Here is a 20,103-nt window from a genome sequence, read left to right as displayed (position 1 = left end):
GTAATCCATCGACAGGAGAATGCCCACAGGGACTGCGTCAAAGATAGGGATGTGACGCGCAATTATACAAGTGAATCACTCAAATATGGAACTTCCACTTGCCGTTACGTTCACAACTTATCGACGGATGACGTGCAGCTGTTCCATGTCAATATCAAGCGCCCGCTACTCTTTTTCTCTTTCTCTCTCATGTCTCAAGCATGCATCCCGTCTGATTAGTTCTGGGTCTGCGGCAATTATTAACCCGAGACCGCGTTATGTCTGAGAATGATGGCATGGCGTCTCTCTCAGTCCGGTCCTGTCAGTAGCCAGCTTGTCAGAACAATACGTACAACTCGTCTGCTTTTACAGACGAGATGGAATGATCGCCCAGCGGCTCTGCTCATTTGACCCTTGTCTTGGCTTTTCCTACGGACCTTTGTGACTAGAGCTTCTTTGGTCAAGTTGTGAAACTATGATCCAATCTTGCAGCCTCGCAACTCGATACGATTTCTTGTTTTTGTGTGCTGTAGGCACTATTCGATTCAACGTCGGTAATAGTTTTGGGGAGTGAATTGCTGGATCTGGACCCGCAGGATAACATCAGGTTGGAAGGTATTTGGCCATAATCAGTCGATCAATTGCCTCTGCTGTGAATCTGCCAGCTGATTGCCTCAAGTCTGTCGTACTGAGCGGGTCCATCCCATTTGATTTGTCCTCGTTTTTAGCGTCGATAGGGTCCTCGGCTGGTGCTTTGGGCGTTACGTTGGCTTGGTTCCATTTGGACTTGAACTTGGACTTGGGCACTGGGCTTGGACCTGCTACTGTGCGGAGATGAACATCGCTCACGGCTCGGCCAACATGGGTATGTATGTATAGCAACGGCATAGCATGGCTTACGAGTGTTAATGTCGATTGCGAGTGAGACTTGTGTTTCTTGGTTTGAATCGGCTTATTGGATGAGGTGCTGATGAGGTGCTGTTCTCCAGAAACAGAGAAAGATTGAGTAATAATAATTGAAAGCGAACAGCTAATCTCGAGCTCAGGCGTCCTATCATGAGAGTGACAAGAAAATCCGCATTTGCCAGAGCCAATTGCAGTGCAGGACCAACGTGCGTTTCACCTAGCTCGAGCCGTGTTCGTGGCCAAGCCCTAGGCTGTTCTTCTGCCTATCGGTATCAGATAACCACTGCAAGGACCCTTTCTTGCTTGATGATTGTCGCTTCTACGGAACTTTCTTTGTGGAAACCAGGCGGTGACGGATCGACCTCGTTCAGCCTCATCAAGTGTTCTTCATTCCGTCCAGAACAATTTATTTGCCACCTTCGAGTGGAACTTGCAGCCAAGTGCAGCGCAGCACAGTACCGGTATTCATCTGTGTAACTGATAGTTTGGTGGTACCTACATGCATGCCTTCAGTGAAAACGATAAGAGATAGAGAGACAAGAGACAGAGGGAGGGAAGGGTTGATTATCACCGAGAGGAAGTTACCGTGATCCACGAACCCACCTTCTAGTCTGTTTCAAAAAAGCCCATCACAGCAATGCAATTCCTCATTCACCGTAGCCATTCGTCCCTTACGTTGGATGATGGAGAATTAGTAATGTTCGAGACTCGAAACCGCCTCAGGTTGAGTTGGATTCAGATCAGGCAGGACCAGAATCAGAAATCGTCAATGGCACCGCACCTGCCAACTGAATGTATTGTATCCGTACAGTACATCGGGAAGGAAAAGGACCGTGCGCAGACCCTTGACTCTCACTGTCTTTGCTTTGTTAGGGCAATGGGGCCGCACGTTGTTGTGTCACACATGGATAAGACATCCTCAGTCCAGTCTCAGTCTCGGCCCAAGTCTCATCGGTGTCGATATTGACATATTATTGCCAGCAAATCTTTCGAAAAGGATGCCACACAGGATCAAACTTGGGCCTGGCCTAGGCTCGACTCGTTTTCGTTGTCTCTTTCTCTCCAAAACTGCCGCGGGATAACTTTGCCTAGTCCCATCAGATGCGACGTCAGGAATTGAGGAAGAGCGCCAGAATGGACCAATACTCGATGCTTGCGAAAGCTACGCCCCCGATCCACCTGCAAGCAAGCCAAAGGGACCAGGTCTTGGCTCTACATCCAGAGAATCGACGAATCCAATTGCGGCGTCAGCTCAGGGGTCGAGTTATGCTGTACTGTAGCCAGGATCATGGCCAACCCAACACCCATATCCATATCCCATATCCTCTGCTGTAAGCTACTTCCTGGACCTGACTCTATCCGTCACTAACAATGAATTAGTGCTCGCTTGGTTTTCTACTCCTTACTGATGGCTGACCTTGTATCCGCTGCCGTCGACGGACCCTTCGATCGGTCCCAAACTAATCGAGTCTTTGTACTATACAGTACTATACTATTTAGTTGCTCACCGCCAGATTGACATTGACAGGTGAAATTGATGAACATCAAACGCCCGCCGCCGCGGCTGTCTGTGGCCGCGACTTGACTTGATTTAACTTGACATGGTTTCTTGCTAGCATAGCATAGCATAGCATGGGCTTCTAATGCGAGCACGAATGGGGTTTCAATTGCGGAATGGCCCTTGATCCCTGTTCAACACACCACAAGCCAGCCCATGGAAGCCATGCCATGTTCGCTACTGCAGTCACAGGACCTTCTTGCCACGCCGAACACAAGAAATGTGTGGCCTAGTCCCCTGTTCCATGTTGAACGATGCGATGCGATGCGATACCACACGGAGCGGAGCTCTCACTCTCAAGTTTTTCTTTACTCCAATTGAGTAGCTAGTTCACCGAGAATCCAGGAACACGACCAATGTTGCCTGCAGTCCTCAGATACTACAGCTTTGGGAACACTATGTCCGCACCACCGATTGTCTCGAGAGCACAGTGCACAAACACAGTGGCTGAAGGTATGATAAATCATGCAGTTTAGAAACAGTTTCTCAGCTTCTGATTCCCCTACGATGAATAAATCAATGCTGATCCGAACAGGTCTCTGAAGCATGCGGTTTTCTCACATGGACGACTTGACCCTGACAGCCATGAAATTGCACATCAATCGCTGCAATAAGCGGCTTTGCGCCATAAGCACTTGAGGTGTCAACAACGGTTGGCGGCGTCTTAGAAGCTCTATCTCGATGGTGAGATAGTCGAACGTCATTCACGCTATGAAGCTTCCCCAAATCGCTATCTCATCTCTCTGTGCTTTAGTTAACGCATGGACGTCTGAGCGATCCTTGCCCCTGTCTACCCGCTGCACAGCCCCGAGATGTGCCAAGCATCATATAGTGGGACGTGATCCTGAAATCCCCAACATGCACTGCAAGTCGATACAGAATGCAACGCACTGAAGACGTCTGATGTGCCCACTGCTCCGCCTAATGTCCCACATCTATTATGACAAGTCTTCTTTGCTATTAACGATCCTGGGATCCCTTCTCTTGTTGATGTCTCAGTTGTTTCTTCTCTCCTGTCGACAGCCCGACTACTAGCTAGCCAAGCATCTTGGGAGTGAAGTCGACTAATCGGAACAAATGTCAATGCATTAGAGATGCGCTCCACCATCTCAGAGAGAGAGAGAGAGCCAAGGCCATCCAATATAGGGACTCCTTAAGGACTTCCTATTCCAATATGCAACCCTTTGCCGGCAGGGATTGAAAATTTGAGGAACATATTGGAGAGCACTGGGAATAACGGAACCTTTGATGGATGATACAACACCCCATTACTAGACTGGGCTTGGAGTATGTTGGTCCCTGAAAGAGTTCTATCCAGGGAATCTCCAACCCAATCCACCTGTGGTGGTCGGAGACTTTTTTACTTTCTTGAAACTGGACTGAGTGAGTATCAGCCCTACGTCGGGATTTGGAGAAGAGGCCAGGTCTGATATCGAGTCTGTGCTGTGCCGTGCTATTCTCTCGCTAGGAAGCATTTGTCGTCACCACACAGCACTCTGTTGGATGATACATTGGTATCTGTCTGTATTATATACAATACTGTAAAGGCCAAGTACTCATCGAGTGATCCTTCAACCCCAGACTCCTAGGTCCAGAAAGAGGCATATCTCCATTGACCAAGAATGAAAGAGGTCAGGTGCAGCATCGGCCCACAGCTCGAGGCTTCTGCAACCCCTTTGGGATTGATGCTTGTTCATTTGACAATTTGCGATTCGCTACATTTTGGACATGAACGAGCGATGTCGGCCGTTCATGATCAAAATAGCATTGAATCACCATGACGCTATAAAGGGATCTCACACTTTTTGATATCCTATGGCCTATGCCGACGGTCGAGCCGTACGCTTAGTACCGGTGATTAATTCATTCTTTTTGCAAGGCAGTGGTTCAAATTTGGGTTCTTTCTTTCATCATCAGGAATTGGCAACGAAAAAAAGAAAAGGAAAGGTCTGCCACACCACGCGCTTATGCGTGTGAGACCAGCTATCGGGATTGACCAACGAGGAGTTTCGATCATTTCCTCCACGTTTTCCCTCCCTTCCCTTCTCTAAGTTGCGCCCTTTCCTCCAATCCTCGTCTATCTCAACCCCTGTACGCCACTTGTCGTCAACTCTTGACCAGTGGGACAATTGGCTGACCTGACCTTCGCACTGTACCAGAGAACTACGGTCTGGGACAAGACACAACTGTACATCGGTGGCCCTATCCTGACTTGTCTTATGTTGTCTTTTTTCCCCAGTCACCGTGCTCTCAACTACCCCAAATTCTGTTTAGTGGAGTCTGGAGTCTGGGATCCCTTCTACGAGAATCAGCGGAGCAAGACCTGGCCTGCCTGGCTCCAAGCAAGCACAAGAATCTGGGGGGCGCTGGCTACGAACTTAGCAAGCTTAGCTGCTGTAACCCCGGTCTGGGGAGCGGACGTTGCGTTAGCAGGGCCCCTGGCTGTTGACGGCGCACACACCATCCACCAGCAGCCCATCCCTGACTTCCCCAGATTTTGCTGTTTGCGGCGTCGTACTGAATGGAACTTGACAGGAGCTGTGGAAATGAAGACCCGAGCGTCTACGGAGTACTGGTATAGTATACAGCTGATCTCGACAGAGGCTAACCAACCCAGCAAGTACTCTGATCAGCGCTCTACTACGCCCGCCTCGACGCGTCCCGGATGCTGCGGTACTTTCTTTCTAAGTTTCTTCTCATCTCAGTTTCATTGCCTGTTCCCTGGGACTTACGAGTAAGCTTCGTGGCCACGAACCGTTAGCTCCAGAGGATTGCGCAGGCGAATCTTCATTGGTGGCTCGGTCTAGAACTCGGAGGAAGATGTGACGTCCCCGTACGGATCACGAACTAATAGGAGTCCGCCGGCTTGCGTGTAGAGCCAACAAATTAGAAGAGCTGGCGGATAAACCCATTTTGCTCTCTATTGCCGTAATTGAGGCTCTCTGGTAAGCCCCATTCCCCAGACCATCAGGGATGGGGCTAGTCTTTTGACTAAACGAAAAGCAGAATTGCGTGCGTTGGAGGGAGGACGCTTTGTCGACGAGCCGAGGATTACTCGGTGGGTACTTCCAGCCAGGGCGTCCGTACTTGTCCGATAATCTAAGCCTTGACAAATATCAAGATGTTGTTCTCGAGGTCTAGAATAACAAACTTGCTGTTTGTTTGGATCTTTGATGCCGTGGCGAACTATCATGAGGTGGTCTAGCAAGCCGAGCAGACGAAGCCTACGCTAGAGATTTCAACTAACGAGAGCCATGGTGCCGGTAAGCTAACAGTGGAGGCATTCTAATGACTTTTGTTGCACTATTTCTTACAAACATAACAGAGACGAAATAAGCAGTGCTGTAGCAAGGGCTGCAAACTGCCAAGTTTTGTGGAGTAGAGGGGATTGTCTTGATTCAATCTCGTTGCGCTATTGAAGCATTGCCAAGTCATGAAGCAGAAGTTGAGCAGCGCAATGGGATATTTCGTTCGCTACAGGACCCTCGGGATCCTGCAGGGGCTGTCACACACACGAGATATTTTGAGTTTGCCCACGAACGGCGGGCCTTGTGGCGTTTTCCAGACCAGGAAGTTGAATGGTGATCGAGTGGTCCTTGGCTTCCCTGTAGCATGTGAGTTGAGTTATTTACAGTGCTGTAATTTATTACAGGACTCGGCATCCTTGTCTGCTTCCAGGGCACTTTTTTGCTTTTGCGCCACGAGGCTGGGTCGATGATGGTGGGATAGTTAGGACGGTTATGATAGTTGGTTCTTGATGTCGATAATTGATTGCTGTCCACCTGTCTGTGCTGAAGAACTTCAAATCGTTAGCGAACAAGCGGAAAATATTCCGGCGTGGCTACAATCGGCCGTTGGAGGTAATCGAGGCCGAACCGAAAGAGTAGAGCCCAACCAAACAAACCAATGATTACCCCGGTAATTCGAATTACATGGTTAAACTTCGGGCCGGGGAGAGACAATCGTGCAGAAACGAAGCTTATCACATTCGGCAATGTTTCGAAACCAGGTACGTAATGTAATGTCAACGGGATGCCTCTTTCTTTCTCTCTTTGGAAGTGCCTCGATGCTCTGCAGTAGAGCAAAACAAGGGGAGCTTCGGCTTTCTTCTTCAGTCAAAGGGTGGTTCCACTGCAAGTACTGTAACCATATACATATTTATTCACGCCTAGTTACAGTGCAGCACATATCGACTGACAACGGTCTGAGCTGTTTCCAAAGTGGCGAGAGTGTGAGAGAGTGGCGCTCTCGAAAAAGGCGACTAGAAGACAACAAGAGAGAAAACTTGGTTATAAGCGTGCAAACCAGATCAAGAAAAGACCAAAGGGATGCCAAACTCGGGCAAAGTCCTTTTGGGTGTCGCGCTTTAAAGCTGGAGCCCAAGAGATCTGCCACCTATGTTGAGATGATCAGCAGGGTCCTGAGGACTCTGAGCGAATCACCAACGAGTGTTGTTGCGATCATCTCTTTAAATTATTTCTGTTGCGCTTCTGTGGTTTTCTGGGGCGTTGAAGATCCTCGACTGTAGGTTGGTGTGATGACAGTTTACTTACAAACATATGGATGGCATTGCGGCTGCCTTATGGCAGTGTTGAAGGACACTGTACTGTAACTTGACTTGACGTTAAACTCAACAAGCAAGTGCCGCGGCGTCGGAGCTTTTTCGCCTCTGTAGTTGCAGTTTTCTTGCTTTATTATACTCAAAAGTTAAAGATCTGCGATATGCGATGCGACTTGACGTATAGTACAAGCGACAAAGTGTGCTGTGGGTTGCAATCCAAGTAGACTGACTGCTTGGACACGGGAAGAAGACCGGCACTTGGTAGTTTAACCGTGAGACATTCTGACTGATAGAATGCTTACAGCATGCTTATGTTTAGATCGGAGCATCTTCTTTTTCTGTTTCAGCAATCTCTTGTTCAGCCACTCACGGTTACACAAACAGCTCAGGATAGGTGGCTGCCGAATAATCGCTCAATTTAATCACCGGTATTCGGCCATACACGCTTTGAGGAGAGCTATTTGGTAGGAATCGGATCTCTTGGTTAGTCTAGAACTCGGCTGCGATCATAGAGGGACCACTAGAATCCGCATGGGTGCGTGATTAGTTAACTGGTGTGTTACGCGCACAGGTGGGACTGGGAGAGTGAGAGAACAAACAGAATTAGAAACAAAGCAGGTAGTACTGTACTGTAGAGGCCTCGGGCTAATCAACCGGTGACTCACACTTTACTCAGGCTGCCTATTATCGGACATGGACATGGACTTGCTTGGACTTGACTTGATATCATAATATCACCGTACATATCGTCAATGGCCAGGGTATGTTGTGCGTCAATCGCGTGGGGGTTTTGTGAACTGTGCTGTGATGCATTGGCCTACAATTAATTGTTCGAGGCATCAACCGATGAAATGACAATTGTTGCCATTATCGAGCCACAATAATAGCATCGTTAATAATGGGCGGTGGTAGGTCGTGGCCCACCACCCCTCCAGTTCGATGCCGTCTCAGTTCCATTAGGTAGTGGTAGTCAACTGAGCAGCTCTAAGGTAAAGCGTGCATAAGGCTGGAATAGACAACCCTCCACTAAAAGTTTCACCTTGTTCACATCGTCAACTTCAATCAGTCTCGACTCGAGATACTCAATGATGCAGGTATTCGGTGATAGATAACAAATGCCCAGCCTTGTCCTTCGTCACCAACCCAGTCCAGGTTAGCTGAGCAATGTGCTTTACAGCTATTGGCTGAAAAGAGCATACGTCATAGAGGCCCATTCCAAGGCCAAGATGGAGGAAAACCAGGCTGAGAAGACAAAGAGTTGTTAGTTATATTTTGTTGAGCGCTTTATGTCTGATGGTGAGAAAAGTCTTCGTAGGAACATCAACTGTGATTTCGCTTCAATTGGTGTCTTGCCTCGTGTTTATATAGCTACAATAACAGCGGCTACACACGTTGTGAAGCCACTTACACCACCGATTGGTACTACCAAAACTCATATTTACCACCATGAAGCATACTTTGCTTCCTCTTATCTTTCTCCTCCTGGGCTCCAGCCTTGCTGCAGATGTCGTTACAATTACAGCACCAGCATCCATACCCTCCAACGAGCCAGAATGGAAGGAGAAAGACACTTTCACATCAGCTGTTCTTAACAGCACAAATTTCTACCGCGAAGAGCACAACGCCACAGCTCTAAAATGGAACAAGACACTCGAGGAGTTTGCATCAGACTATCTCGATGACCTCGACGACTGCAAGTTCGAGCATTCTGGTGGTCCCTATGGCGAGAACCTCGCTATAGGTTATCCCAACGTCACTGCTAGCATTGAGGCTTGGGGTGATGAGCGTGAGAAGTACGACTTTGACGAAGCTGAGTTTGATGAAGAGACTGGCCACTTCACCCAGCTTGTCTGGAAGGACACCACCACTGTGGGATGTGGGAGAAAGTTGTGTGGTGAGAAAGGATGGTATCTTGTTTGCGAGTACTGGCCAAGGGGTAATGTGCAGGGTCAGTTCGAAGATGAGGTTGTCAAGGAGGAGGGTGGTGCGTTTACTACGAAACCTGGTGTTGGATTGGCGCTGTTTGTGTTCCTTGGGTACATTGTTGTCTTTTTATAGAGGGTGTTTATGACGGGTATTGGATGGGCGCTTGGGATATATGATGGATGATGGTATTCATGCTGGACATGAGCTACGTTGGATATGTTTCTACGGTTTCTTTGTATATACTATAGATCGCTTATACGTGTCACGGCCTTTTATATACCACCTTTGTTATTTTCTTGCACGCTTATTACACTGCCTAGTATTCAGCGAGTCATCCCTCCTGTATATATCGTATAGTAGATACAATCGTATCATGCATGTGAATCACCTTGAGGCATAAGACACTACCGCAAAAGCTCTGCTCATGGTGCTTTCAGAGTGGGCTTTTGCCTCGTCTAAATCAACAGCTTATGAGGGAACAACGTTGGTGGAACAGATGTTTGTGATCCTCTGTCGTCAAGGGATTGATGTTCAGTCTCGTTACCAAATCCATTATGGCCAATCTAGCAGAGAAACCATGATGTTCTCTATATTGATGCGCTGACCTGCCGAGTATCCCGTAGATTTCCTTCCTGATAGTTGCGTAGCATTGCAAATCTACCTACGATTGCATGAGTCAGAGAGCAGGGAGCCAGTTAGATATGATACAACGGCAGAAGAGATTCCATTGGCAATAGAAGCATGAGTGAGTCGGGCTTGAGGCACAACTGTGATGGATTTCTGGAATAGTCAGGTGCAACTTCTTCTTTGATGAATGTTTCAGCGAAGGACGCAGAAGGAAGGTACGCCGCTGTTTGGGTGTTCATGGTGAGTTACCCCTTCACATGAACATGGATGTCAACTTGCAACTAACTTCATCTCAATATTCAATTCAGACTATCCCATTTCAGTGCTTCTAGAAGTTCGGCCACTACTTGTCATTCTCTTACTACAATATCACTCTCTGTCCTGTATCTTCACGTTTGACACCATAGCAGCATTGTCTTCAATCGAATAAGATGGGACAGTTTATTATTGTCTTCCCTACACTTCTAAACTGGCTCCTAGAACGGTCGGTCAAAGCTACCCTTACAGGCAATCTACGACTAGGAGGGACGTTCTCTATCTTAAAGTCAGGTGTACTCATGCGCGTTGGCTTATACCGGAGCGAACGTCTGGGCCTACACCACAGAGCCTGTCCTGAGGGCCCGACTATTACATAGCATGTGTCGAGCAGACTCGTATCTCCTCCCTTCACGTTCTACGGCTCCGCCACCAAACAACTGACTTTCCTCGATATTGATGTTCACCGTGACCATTCCTATCATCAGGACATTCTTGCAGCACGCTGGTCGCTATTCACCGACTTGGAAGCTTTGAAGGTCGCATGCGTGAGATTTCACCCGATTATCAACGAGGAACCCACAGACTGCTTTCCGGATGAAATGAATCAGGATTGGCAACACACGACTCAAATTGGATTATTCCATGACCTTGCCATGAATCACTCCCGAATACAGGAAGGCGAATTTGTTGGCTTTCCATACGAGATTGACGATAAAGTGTGGAAACTCCTCAAATCCAAGATACACATCGTCCCTACTGATGAAGACGGTGATTATCACACTTTCGGATCAATTCGCATCTTAAAATTGAAATTGATATTCGTGGAACGGTATGCTACAGCACGCCACAAGCGCCTATCAAGAAATACGCCTGATGCATGCTACGGTTCGTCAAGTCCAGAAGCAGCCCCCCGTTACTTGAACAAAAGCAACAACGCCCAGGAAACTGGTCCAGATTTAAGGCCATTACTCCACCCAAATTATAACGGTTTCTGCAAATTACATGATACATCGTACCTCTATGCATCGAGCTCTGCATCGAGCTCTCAAGCCACAGTGATTCGTCGTGGCGATTCCTAAAAGAATCCATGGCTTATTCAGCAAATTGGGATATTCGCAAGCAGGGTAGAGATTTCAAGCTGGTATTGTTTTGCAGCAGCGCCTTCCAAGGGTGGTTACACAACTTGTTGAGTTATCGAGCTGGAAAGGAAATGGTGGCACAAAAAGGAAAGCGGGAGGTTTGGTGCCGGAGCCCCAGCGTTTTCTTTGTATGAGCTCGGGTATATAATTGTAGCGATATGGAATCAAGAAACTCATCTTGCGTTATCTTTTCCCCAAGATGACAATTTGCCAAACCATGAGAAACCATATAGAAGAACAATCCAAGTTAATTGACGTCCGCCAATCTACCTACCCGTGAGTGGTTTGAGGTTGCTCGGATAAACATTGCCCCACCTCCGCCAAGATTTTGGGTTGGCGTTCAGAGCTCCCACGTCGGAATCTTGCGACAGCCAGAATCGCGGTGATCAAACAGTCCAACGAAACCTCGCTACTCCCTCGATCCCGATCTCGATTTCTCAGCGCAGCGAAATCATCCTTCTTTCTTCCCAGATCCACGGTTTTTTGCGCCTACTTCTAACAAAATGACTGGTCGCGGTGGTGGCGGTGGTCGCCGTGTTCTGGTTCCTCCTATGTAAGCTTTCCTCCCTCATGAGACTTCGCGACGCGATTGTTTCTTGCTAGATCTTTAGAGCAATGTGCTGACAGTTTCATTAGCAACTTCATTTTCAAGCTTCTCCAATCAGTGAGTTTTTACCGTTCTTTGGGCATACCGTCGATCACCGAATCGCTTGACCGCCGATGGATCTCGAAAACACAATATTCTCCCGAATTCTGCGCTTTTGGTATTGGAGGTAGAGTTGGTTGCTAGATTGGCAGTACGAGGGCGGTGGTTCAATACCGTTCGAGCTTGGGGACTGATTTGGCTGGACTGGGATTGAACGACCGCCCTGCAACCTGTTCTACCATACCAAATGAGACCGATACTACATCACCTTTGTATGGCGCGAAGAGGGATCATGTTATGTTTTAGAGGTTCACGAGCAGAAGGCGAACGGTGGTGGCTGATAAGAAGCATCCTGGCTAACTGTCGCAGCACGCTACAGTCAGCGTTTGGCTGTACGAGCAGCTCTCTATCCGCATTGAGGGCAAGATCAGAGTCAGTACATATTGAATCACTCTCAAGTAACAACCGCTAACTGTTGCCAGGGTTTTGATGAGTTCATGAACCTGGTCATCGACGAAGCCGTGGAGGTTAAGCAAATCACCAAGACCAATGACAAGGAGTCTCGGAGGCCCCTTGGTACGTTCCAACGCAACCCCTTATTTCCCTCTGCTGTTCACTAACATCGCCAAGGCCAAATCCTGTTGAAGGGAGACAACGTGTCGCTGATCCAGAGCACCGCAAGCTGAAGAGGTGGCAACGGAACCGATTGGGTGGATTTGGGAAATAGACAGGCAATCGGAGTGAAGTGGAAGCAAGAAGGAATACCCAAAACCGCCTAGGCCGATTAATGGCTAATGAGGCAGTCATGGCGCTCAGTATCTTTTGAGTATGAAAAGAGTTCGCCCACGTCGCAGATGACGGGTTGAACTGCGCGGAGGACAAGACTTGGCCCGACCATATATCTTGGTGTCTACTTTTGGGAGACAGTTATGAACCAATAAACACTTGCACGCCTCTGTTTGTTATTTGAATTTTGCTGTGCATACTTGTGATGGTACACCTGTTGTTGGAAGCAGCTGTGATCGTAACTCTTGATAACTCGGTATTTACAAGCTGAGCTGACCTGTCAACTGTACACAGGATAAACATATCCTAGACAACGGAAGAGATATTTCATCTTGGCCCATCGAGCTATGTAATCGCTTTGTCAACCAGATGCGACAGCTAATACTACGCTGCCCCTACGGCTGGAAGATTGTGTTGATTGTTATCTCCTCAAATGACACTCAACTCATGCATGCATATGTAACTTTGTCACATTGTTGGTCAGAAATCGAGAATGCGGTCATAGAAATCATGCTACAATTCTACAATATCGACATGCATCCCGGCGGGTGATTCGAGTTCAGCGTTCCAAGCTGTCACATCCAATGGGGTAGTGTTTCCGCGAAAACGAGATGATAGCAGCTGAAGATAAATTGTAAAGGAAATATCGGTACTGGGAGACTGGGCTGGTTTTTGATGGGTGAGGCTATCGCTGGGAGTCCTGGGCTGAGTAGTCTCATGTTTCAATAATCGATGCAGCTTTACGTACTGAAAACCACCTCAATTGGCAACGTGCTCTTAATTGTATGGAAATTTATCAAGGCTGGAGCTGAGACCTGTCCATGATTGATCTGCAACAGCGCAGCTACATGAAGATTGAGCTGCCTCGGCGCGTCAACCTCGATCACGATTCCCATCCCCAAAAGGTAATATCAATGTCGGTCCCGTCAAAGCACACTGTATGTCTCAAGAGATGCCATAAAAGTAAATTCGTAGCCTTGGGCGTTTCACTCGAAAAGCCACAGTAAGGTTTGCAGAGAGGGAGGGCAGTCTAGAAGAAAGCTGTACGCGTAGGCATCGGTGAGGCTTGTCTAGATCGCAAACTCAATAAGCGCCTTTACCCTCTCCAGGATGTCGGCTAGGAGTCTGGACCCTGAATAAAGACTCTGGCTTAACGTTCCTGACGGGGTCTACGAGAGGCAGTCATTTCCGTCAGTGAGAGATTTGTGTTTTTCTGACGACGTATCGTTATTTTCTTTTGGAATAAAGATCTTGAAATGCGCGTCAATTGTTTATAACACATCATCTGTCGTATTGCAATCATTGTTGACGTGCGCTAGGTATGGAAATTAATGAATATGCACCCCGGATTTTCATGCCCCGCATTGGCGGTGGAGTGTGGAGTCAACCTGTGGAAGAGTCGTTCCGATATATGGCTTGTCAACTGACGTTAGCTGTGATTTATAGATATGGAATTACGTGGTGCGTTGTTATTAGAAAGTTGGCTGAGAGCTATATCAAGCCTCTAAAGATATATGGGCGATTGATTGGTGATTGTGGATTGAGACCACAGGTAGTCGGTCAGACTTACACTGCATCTGATATTGAGGTGGTTGCGGCTTTCATCTACCCTCTAGGTTTATGCGAAAGAGAGGTTCCTAATCTCTAATCTCATCAAGATGAGAGACGAATGTTCAAATGAGATCAAGCAAACAGGCCTCGAACATAGAGATCGATAGTCAGTATCGCTGGCTAGCGGCATAACCGTGTCGATAAAATGATTCTAGTCCTTGACTCATCTGGAACTAGACGAGGCTTTGGCTGCGAACATCAAACCGTTTAGATACTAACACTGAGTATTGAGCTTGAGAGCACTTGACACTACTTACCCCGAAGCTTGGACTTCAAATATGGAGGTATGAGGGAGTAGACAATAAGAGAATGCTATGAAGCTCTTTCTTGCACCTTGTGCCACCACTCATGGATGCGAGCCCTCGTAATGACTGGTGTCCATCTTGGCTTTCATATAGACTCACTTGAATACACAGCACTCTTCCCGCCCCCTTAATGTAATGTCTGTGAGTAGCAATGCTGTTGCCATTCCACCGCTTGGATAGTTTGTCGCCAGGGTGTCAGAAGGATTGACCGCTGCCAGCATAAGAGACATAATAATCTAGTCACCTTATGCTGGTCGGGGCTAAGTCTTGGTGAGGCTCAATGGCGCTGACACGGTCTGTGGAGCGAACGCGCTAATTTAAGCACCTCAGCGGAAACTCACGGCTGAGACTCAAACGACACAAACTTGGACAGGTTTCAGCAAAGGTCAGAAGACCTAAGATCGATGATGAAACTGGGTTGCAAGATAGGCGAGCTCTACGTGGACACCACGTACCCAGTCGGTGGGTCGAGGCTCGATCGAAACTTGATGATACAGCACCTTCGGCCTCGGACGGAGTTTATGATAATCAGCATGCTATGGCGTTGAGGAGCTGGTTGCAACGAAAAGCGTAAAGGTCGCAATGGCAGACTTTGCTGGGACTGCAAGAAGAGCCTGATCCCTGTTTGGTTGGGGCTTATCGAATGTTCAGGCCACGACATGGGGGTTGTTAACGTGTTTTGCGATTGGTTGTGTATGTGCACGCGACATGCAGCGCAAATCCCTTTGTGGAGGGAATTATGCTAGGGAACCTTGGAGTCGTTTCTTTTTCTTGTCTCGTTCCTTTTGCTGGGAATCCTGGTAAGGAAAAAAAAAAAGTCACTCAAATTCTGCATCATATCCAGGACAGAAATAGGCTCATCCCTATCGAGTTGCCGAGCTGCTATTGTCGGCATAGGCATTTGTAGATTTGATGGTTAACTCTTTCAAAGTCGACCTTTTCCTAATCAATCTCCAACTATCCGTACGTTTTTATTCTTTCGGCTGGATCTTGAAGATTGTCGTTTGTCATTGGCGCAACTCATCGAAAGCCTGGACTACCCCCCCTTTTACGAGCCTAGCTGAGCCCAGTGGGCCCAGAAGGACTTGGCCACTGTAACAAAGAGCATCAACTAGGGCCTAATGGGGTATAAATCATCTCCATGGGTTGGAAGATCGCTGGGCGAAGTCGACAGAAGAGTGCAGTACGGTACGGCATCGAGGTGTTGAGGGCTTGAGGACGGGTCCTATCCCGACTGTTCCGGGGCATTCGTGGTATGTGATCTGTATCATACAAGGAATTGCGTTAGCAAGTCCAGCCGATGTGAATATATCTGCAGCTACAGAATAGTTGGGGGCACCTAATGTTAGTTTCCGTTGCAGAACAAAGTCCCACGTCTCTTGATTGATGCTGCATTGCACGTTCGTTCTTACTTGACGTGTCCAAGATGATCTTCCCCAGGGAGCCTTGAACGTCCCTGGCTCTTGGAAACTTCCAAGTAATGTGATGCGATGAGGTACGATGCAGGTGCCGTGTCATTTTCGCACCCATCCGATGGTGATCCTAGAAGGGTAGAGTCTAGGTTGGGTTGTAAGCCCATTTCCAATAGGTTCCTTCTAGTACCTGAACAGATTAGCCCGGTGCGGGGGAGAGTCAAGCTCCGTTGGTAGGTTCGGAAAAGCGGACCCTCCCTGCTAATTACAGGCTACAGGCTACAGCACAGAAGAAGAACGGCAGGGCTGGCCGCTCGCTGGCCGCTGCCCGGGTACTAGGTGTCCGGAGGATGTGCTGCTGGGTCGCACTTTAGTGGCTCCAGAGGGTGCATCTAGTCCACTGTAAAAGGTCCTAAAATTCCATTCACTGCTTGCTCATTCCTATTCCATTGGCTGGCTTCGGACTTTACCAGCGCGGGGCTGAGGTTCAAGGTGCGGCAAATCCAATCTCATTCATCCATTCATTTTTGGGCCCCTTCCTCAAGCTTCGTTTTCGCTCGCTTCCTTCTCAGTCTCATCTCAATCTCAATCTCACCCTAACATATATTCATATATACGACCTGCACTTTTGATTTATACGTTCCATCTCCATTTCATCTGGGCATCACCGCTGTCGCCCTGCCCTCGACGCGACGCTACACAGCGTAACGAACCCGATTACTCACCCCGGCTCCCCGCTGCCGTTCATCGCATTTCAATTCACCTTCACAATGAGACGCCAAAACCGTTCGTGCGACCAATGTCGCAAGGCTAAGCGGGCATGCGATGCGCCCTCACTATGGGACATCCAGCGTAACCCAGAGAGAGTTCGTAACGGTGCAGACAGCGCCAGCGGGGCTTCTCTAGCTGAAGAGCATCTAGGTGAGTTGTGTTTGTCTATTACAGGCTTCTCCAACATCTGCTTCCTTTCCCCTTCCCCTCTTCGCGTCTTTTTCCGATGTCGACGACGCTAACCGGAGGGCCAATGAAACTTGATAGATGAGATTGACTCTAGAGCTTTACGATGTTCATACTGCCTTCGCACTCGCAAACAATGTACATTTAATTGGGTTCGCGCTCAACTACAGACTGGCCCTGCGGCCGCCAACTCCAACTCCAACTCCAATACCAATGTCAACCCCGATACTGCCTCTCATAATGGCGCCAACCCTCGTCGAGTACCCGATCAGTCGCGCACAAAGGCCAAACGACAACGGCCGCGCCCTCAACAGCAACCAGGACCTGCGCCGGCTCAGGCTCCTCTCCCGACCCAGTCGCTCGATGTGAACGCCACTGCTTTACTAGACATGTTGCAAGCACCTCCGACGACACACGACTTGAGTTGCTGGGGGCCAATGGATACGACTGGCTTCGCCAATTTTCCCGCATTTCCTCATACCAGCTTTGATGCCATGCCCGCCAATGGTGTCTTCGATCCGACAGCATTTGATGCCAGCCTTCATAACAGTGTCTTCCAGAGCTTCGAGCCTCAACCAACGCCTGGGCACCCGCATCACATAGACCTTACGCCTCCCACGGAGCTCACCAGCCAAGCTCTGCACTCACGGCACCAAACGACTGAGGAGGAAAATGCTGAAAATGGGTGGCCTCTGTTTCAGACCCAGTCTGTCGGCAGTGACATTCCCTTCCAACCTTCCCCCTCAGGATCGAACTCATACGAAAGCGACATATCGTCCAGGTCATTAAGCGTGCGACAATATCCAGAAAGCTTAGCAAGAAGTTACAGCACTTCCATCTCACCTTTCTCAGTAACACATAACATGATGACCAAGACGAACAACAATATGATTTCAGACAATTTGATGAGAATATACCACGATGTTTTGGAACATGCACTGTCTTGTTGGTTATCGGAAGAGACATGCCCTTACAAGCCAAATACCATAACTCGGCCTTCCAACAATGGCGTTAGTTGGCTAGCATCTCACTTTGAGGGGCTTAGCGTTGGCCAACCTAAACAGCAAGACAATAGGATATATCGACGAGTCATTCAACTTGATAAGCAGGCACAAGCAACAAGGTTAATTCGATTGAGTAAATCAGATGACAGAGCTGCTTCGAAAGCATTGCATTTGGCTATCATGGCTTTTGCGACACAGTGGGCTCAAGGCAGCCAGCGTGAGCGCGACAGGTTCCCACAAAGCTTGAACCAAATGGATAGCATGCGATCGGAGTTTGATGATATCAACGAGGATTTCGACCGAACACTTCAAAAGACTTTCTGGGCTCAGGCCAAGCGAGCGTTACAGGATTGTTCTGATATGGAGTGCTTCCGCGTGGTTTGTGCGGATCTGATAATGGGATTGGCGCAGAAACCAAGGGACGATGAAGACAACAACGATGGACCCTACAGCATGAGTAACTTTGATGGCGAAAGCCCGATTGCGTCAGGAGAGGGGTCAATTGCTTCTCAGCTTAGTGAGATCATCGCTGCGGAAGGCCCGCCTGTTTTCATGGAACGAGCTGCGAGAAAGATGCATGCCCTCAAGTTCCAATATGAGGCGCGGGAAACGGGCGTTCTCGACGTGTCTGGAAGTTCTCTTGGACTGGAGAAGGCGACTGCTGCGGATGCTCTGAGCGAGGAGGATAAGGGTACCATCGGTCTCGTCTACTGGATGACGGTTATGTTTGATACTGTGTCCTCATCCATGAACGGCCGGCCTGTAGTTGTGTCGGACGAGGAGTGCCACCATGACCCGACCTATCCTGACCACCCGGAACATGAATCTTACAACATCGAATACCGACCGCAGGACGCCAGGTGGTGGGCAGAGCTTTTCGTCCGCGAGAACAAGGAGGGAGTTCTCCGCTGGCCTTGTTCATATGATGCCGCCTCTAAGGGTGTTGTTACCGCTGCCCCTATCAAGGTCATTCTGTTCCGTCACGTTTCGTACCTTCAAAATACCATTCGAAGTCGATACCGTGGCGAGCCTGTCGAGAAGGTCATTTCCAATGCTATGGCTGTTTATAAGCACTGGAATGTCAGTTACGGTGCGTTCTTCCGGGATTTGGTAGAGCAGTACGACTCGGTTCCAACACTCATCCAAAGCTGGTTTGTATGTGTGGTGGCTCATTTCCACTGTGCTGCTCTCCTACTGGCAGACCTTATTGAGCTTGTCGATGAGAACAAGTTGGGCTTGGAGTATTCGACCCAGGTCCGGCAAGCAGCCAATGTCGTGGTCAGCCTTCGAAGAGACAGTGCAAATATCCTTTCAGATCTTGCCCGAGTCTCGACCCGCCCTCGAGCTGGCGACGTACCTGGAACCGGTGTCTCGGACCTCCACTTTGCAGTTGTCGAGGGTTCCATTTTGACGGAGCCATGGACGATGATCCTCATCAGGGCGTTTACCAAGGCGGCCATTCTACTTCTTACCGAGGCTGAGGAAAAGGTCCGACATGAACACACACCTCTCGAGACGCCCAGTGTCATGCATTTAGTGCGCAGGTGCGAGGACTGCACGAAGGCACTCTGGTGCTTGGGCAAGAAGTCAGATATGGCTCGCAACATTGCCAGCATTCTATCCTCAGCACTTGGACCTTACATGATACCAACGACCTTGTCGCACATGCCTATGTCATCTATCGAGCCAGTGATGGTATAACTTTGAATCTTTGAGCTTTACTTTGTATTTAATTTTGCAAGCGATCAGCACACTTGGTTATTGGGATATTGGGGCAACAAAAGGTATAATAGCGAAATGAATCGAACGAACGAGTCCCATATATTTACATGTATCTATGGGGAACTATTAAAACGAAACAGTCATTATCGTAGACATGGTGTTGTTTGAGACCAGGATTTTATGCCTGCATACTGTCAATGTCAAGTGATTTATATTACCAAGCAGAACTGGATCCGGACATATCAATTCGCGCCCTAGCCTACTGCTGATTAAAAAGCCTTACATCCTCAACCCATCTAGCGAAGAGAAGCATCCTTGTTAATGGGTCCAGGACTGCTGACGCGATGCAACAGGCTGCTTACTTAGGCACCGCCTGATAAGCGTACTGCATACCCAAATGGGAGATTCTACAGGACTTAGATTGCTCTGCTAACTTTAGATACTACGACGAATCACCATGGAGAACTGTGTTTAACATCCTCATGGTAGGACCTTTGCTCTTTGCCAAGAAGTTGGGGGCCATGCAATGTGCTGCGCATCCCAGAATGAGTCGTTCTCTTGTCAGAACTTTTATACCAAAGTTCTCTTTAGTATTACTCGTAGTTCACGGTAACGGCCATGCCACTGCTTTTGAACAGTTGGAATTGACATATATTAAAGGTTTAAAGTTAGCGGTATTTTGAAAGGTCTTACATACGCATCTTAA

The 20,103-nt window shown here is 48.3% G+C and overlaps 3 protein-coding genes across 3 annotated transcripts; all 3 read left to right on the top strand.

The window, feature by feature from the left end:
• The first annotated feature begins 8,321 nt into the window (after positions 1 to 8,321).
• Positions 8,322 to 9,243, top strand: B0J16DRAFT_334782 (CAP domain-containing protein). The gene has a single exon (XM_046126993.1). It carries the CDS (start codon positions 8,451 to 8,453, stop codon positions 9,060 to 9,062), a length of 612 nt encoding a protein of 203 aa, XP_045987165.1. The 5' UTR covers positions 8,322 to 8,450; the 3' UTR covers positions 9,063 to 9,243.
• A 2,089-nt stretch (positions 9,244 to 11,332) lies between these two features.
• Positions 11,333 to 12,557, top strand: B0J16DRAFT_334779 (uncharacterized protein). Its single transcript, XM_046126992.1, has 5 exons — positions 11,333 to 11,507; positions 11,591 to 11,618; positions 11,970 to 12,032; positions 12,083 to 12,176; positions 12,231 to 12,557. The coding sequence occupies exons 1-5, from the start codon at positions 11,458 to 11,460 to the stop codon at positions 12,284 to 12,286; spliced, it is 291 nt and encodes a 96-aa protein (XP_045987164.1). The 5' UTR covers positions 11,333 to 11,457; the 3' UTR covers positions 12,287 to 12,557.
• Positions 12,558 to 16,174: 3,617 nt separating this feature from the next.
• B0J16DRAFT_334777 (uncharacterized protein) lies at positions 16,175 to 19,584 on the top strand. Its single transcript, XM_046126991.1, has 2 exons — positions 16,175 to 16,635; positions 16,753 to 19,584. Exons 1-2 carry the CDS (start codon positions 16,485 to 16,487, stop codon positions 19,374 to 19,376), a joined length of 2,775 nt encoding a protein of 924 aa, XP_045987163.1. The 5' UTR covers positions 16,175 to 16,484; the 3' UTR covers positions 19,377 to 19,584.
• The last annotated feature ends 519 nt before the right edge of the window (positions 19,585 to 20,103 follow it).

Source organism: Fusarium flagelliforme (genome assembly GCF_020744385.1).
Source record: "Fusarium flagelliforme strain FIESC 12 MPI-CAGE-AA-0113 chromosome Unknown B0J16scaffold_2, whole genome shotgun sequence".
Lineage (NCBI taxonomy): Eukaryota > Fungi > Ascomycota > Sordariomycetes > Hypocreales > Nectriaceae > Fusarium > Fusarium flagelliforme.
Note: the sequence above shows the minus strand (reverse complement) of the source record. Positions and strands in the feature narration are given on the sequence as shown.

What these genes read in the sequence shown, in the direction of transcription:
- B0J16DRAFT_334782 (XM_046126993.1), top strand. Translation starts at nt 8,451, where the DNA reads ATGAAGCATACTTTGCTTCCTCTTATCTTTCTCCTCCTGGGCTCCAGC.
- B0J16DRAFT_334779 (XM_046126992.1), top strand. Translation starts at nt 11,458, where the DNA reads ATGACTGGTCGCGGTGGTGGCGGTGGTCGCCGTGTTCTGGTTCCTCCT. An exon ending in CGTGTTCTGGTTCCTCCTAT is followed by an intron (nt 11,508 to 11,590) that starts GTAAGCTTTCCT and finishes CAGTTTCATTAG; the next exon opens with CAACTTCATTTTCAAGCTTC. An exon ending in TTTTCAAGCTTCTCCAATCA is followed by an intron (nt 11,619 to 11,969) that starts GTGAGTTTTTAC and finishes TAACTGTCGCAG; the next exon opens with CACGCTACAGTCAGCGTTTG.
- B0J16DRAFT_334777 (XM_046126991.1), top strand. Translation starts at nt 16,485, where the DNA reads ATGAGACGCCAAAACCGTTCGTGCGACCAATGTCGCAAGGCTAAGCGG. An exon ending in TCTAGCTGAAGAGCATCTAG is followed by an intron (nt 16,636 to 16,752) that starts GTGAGTTGTGTT and finishes GAAACTTGATAG; the next exon opens with ATGAGATTGACTCTAGAGCT.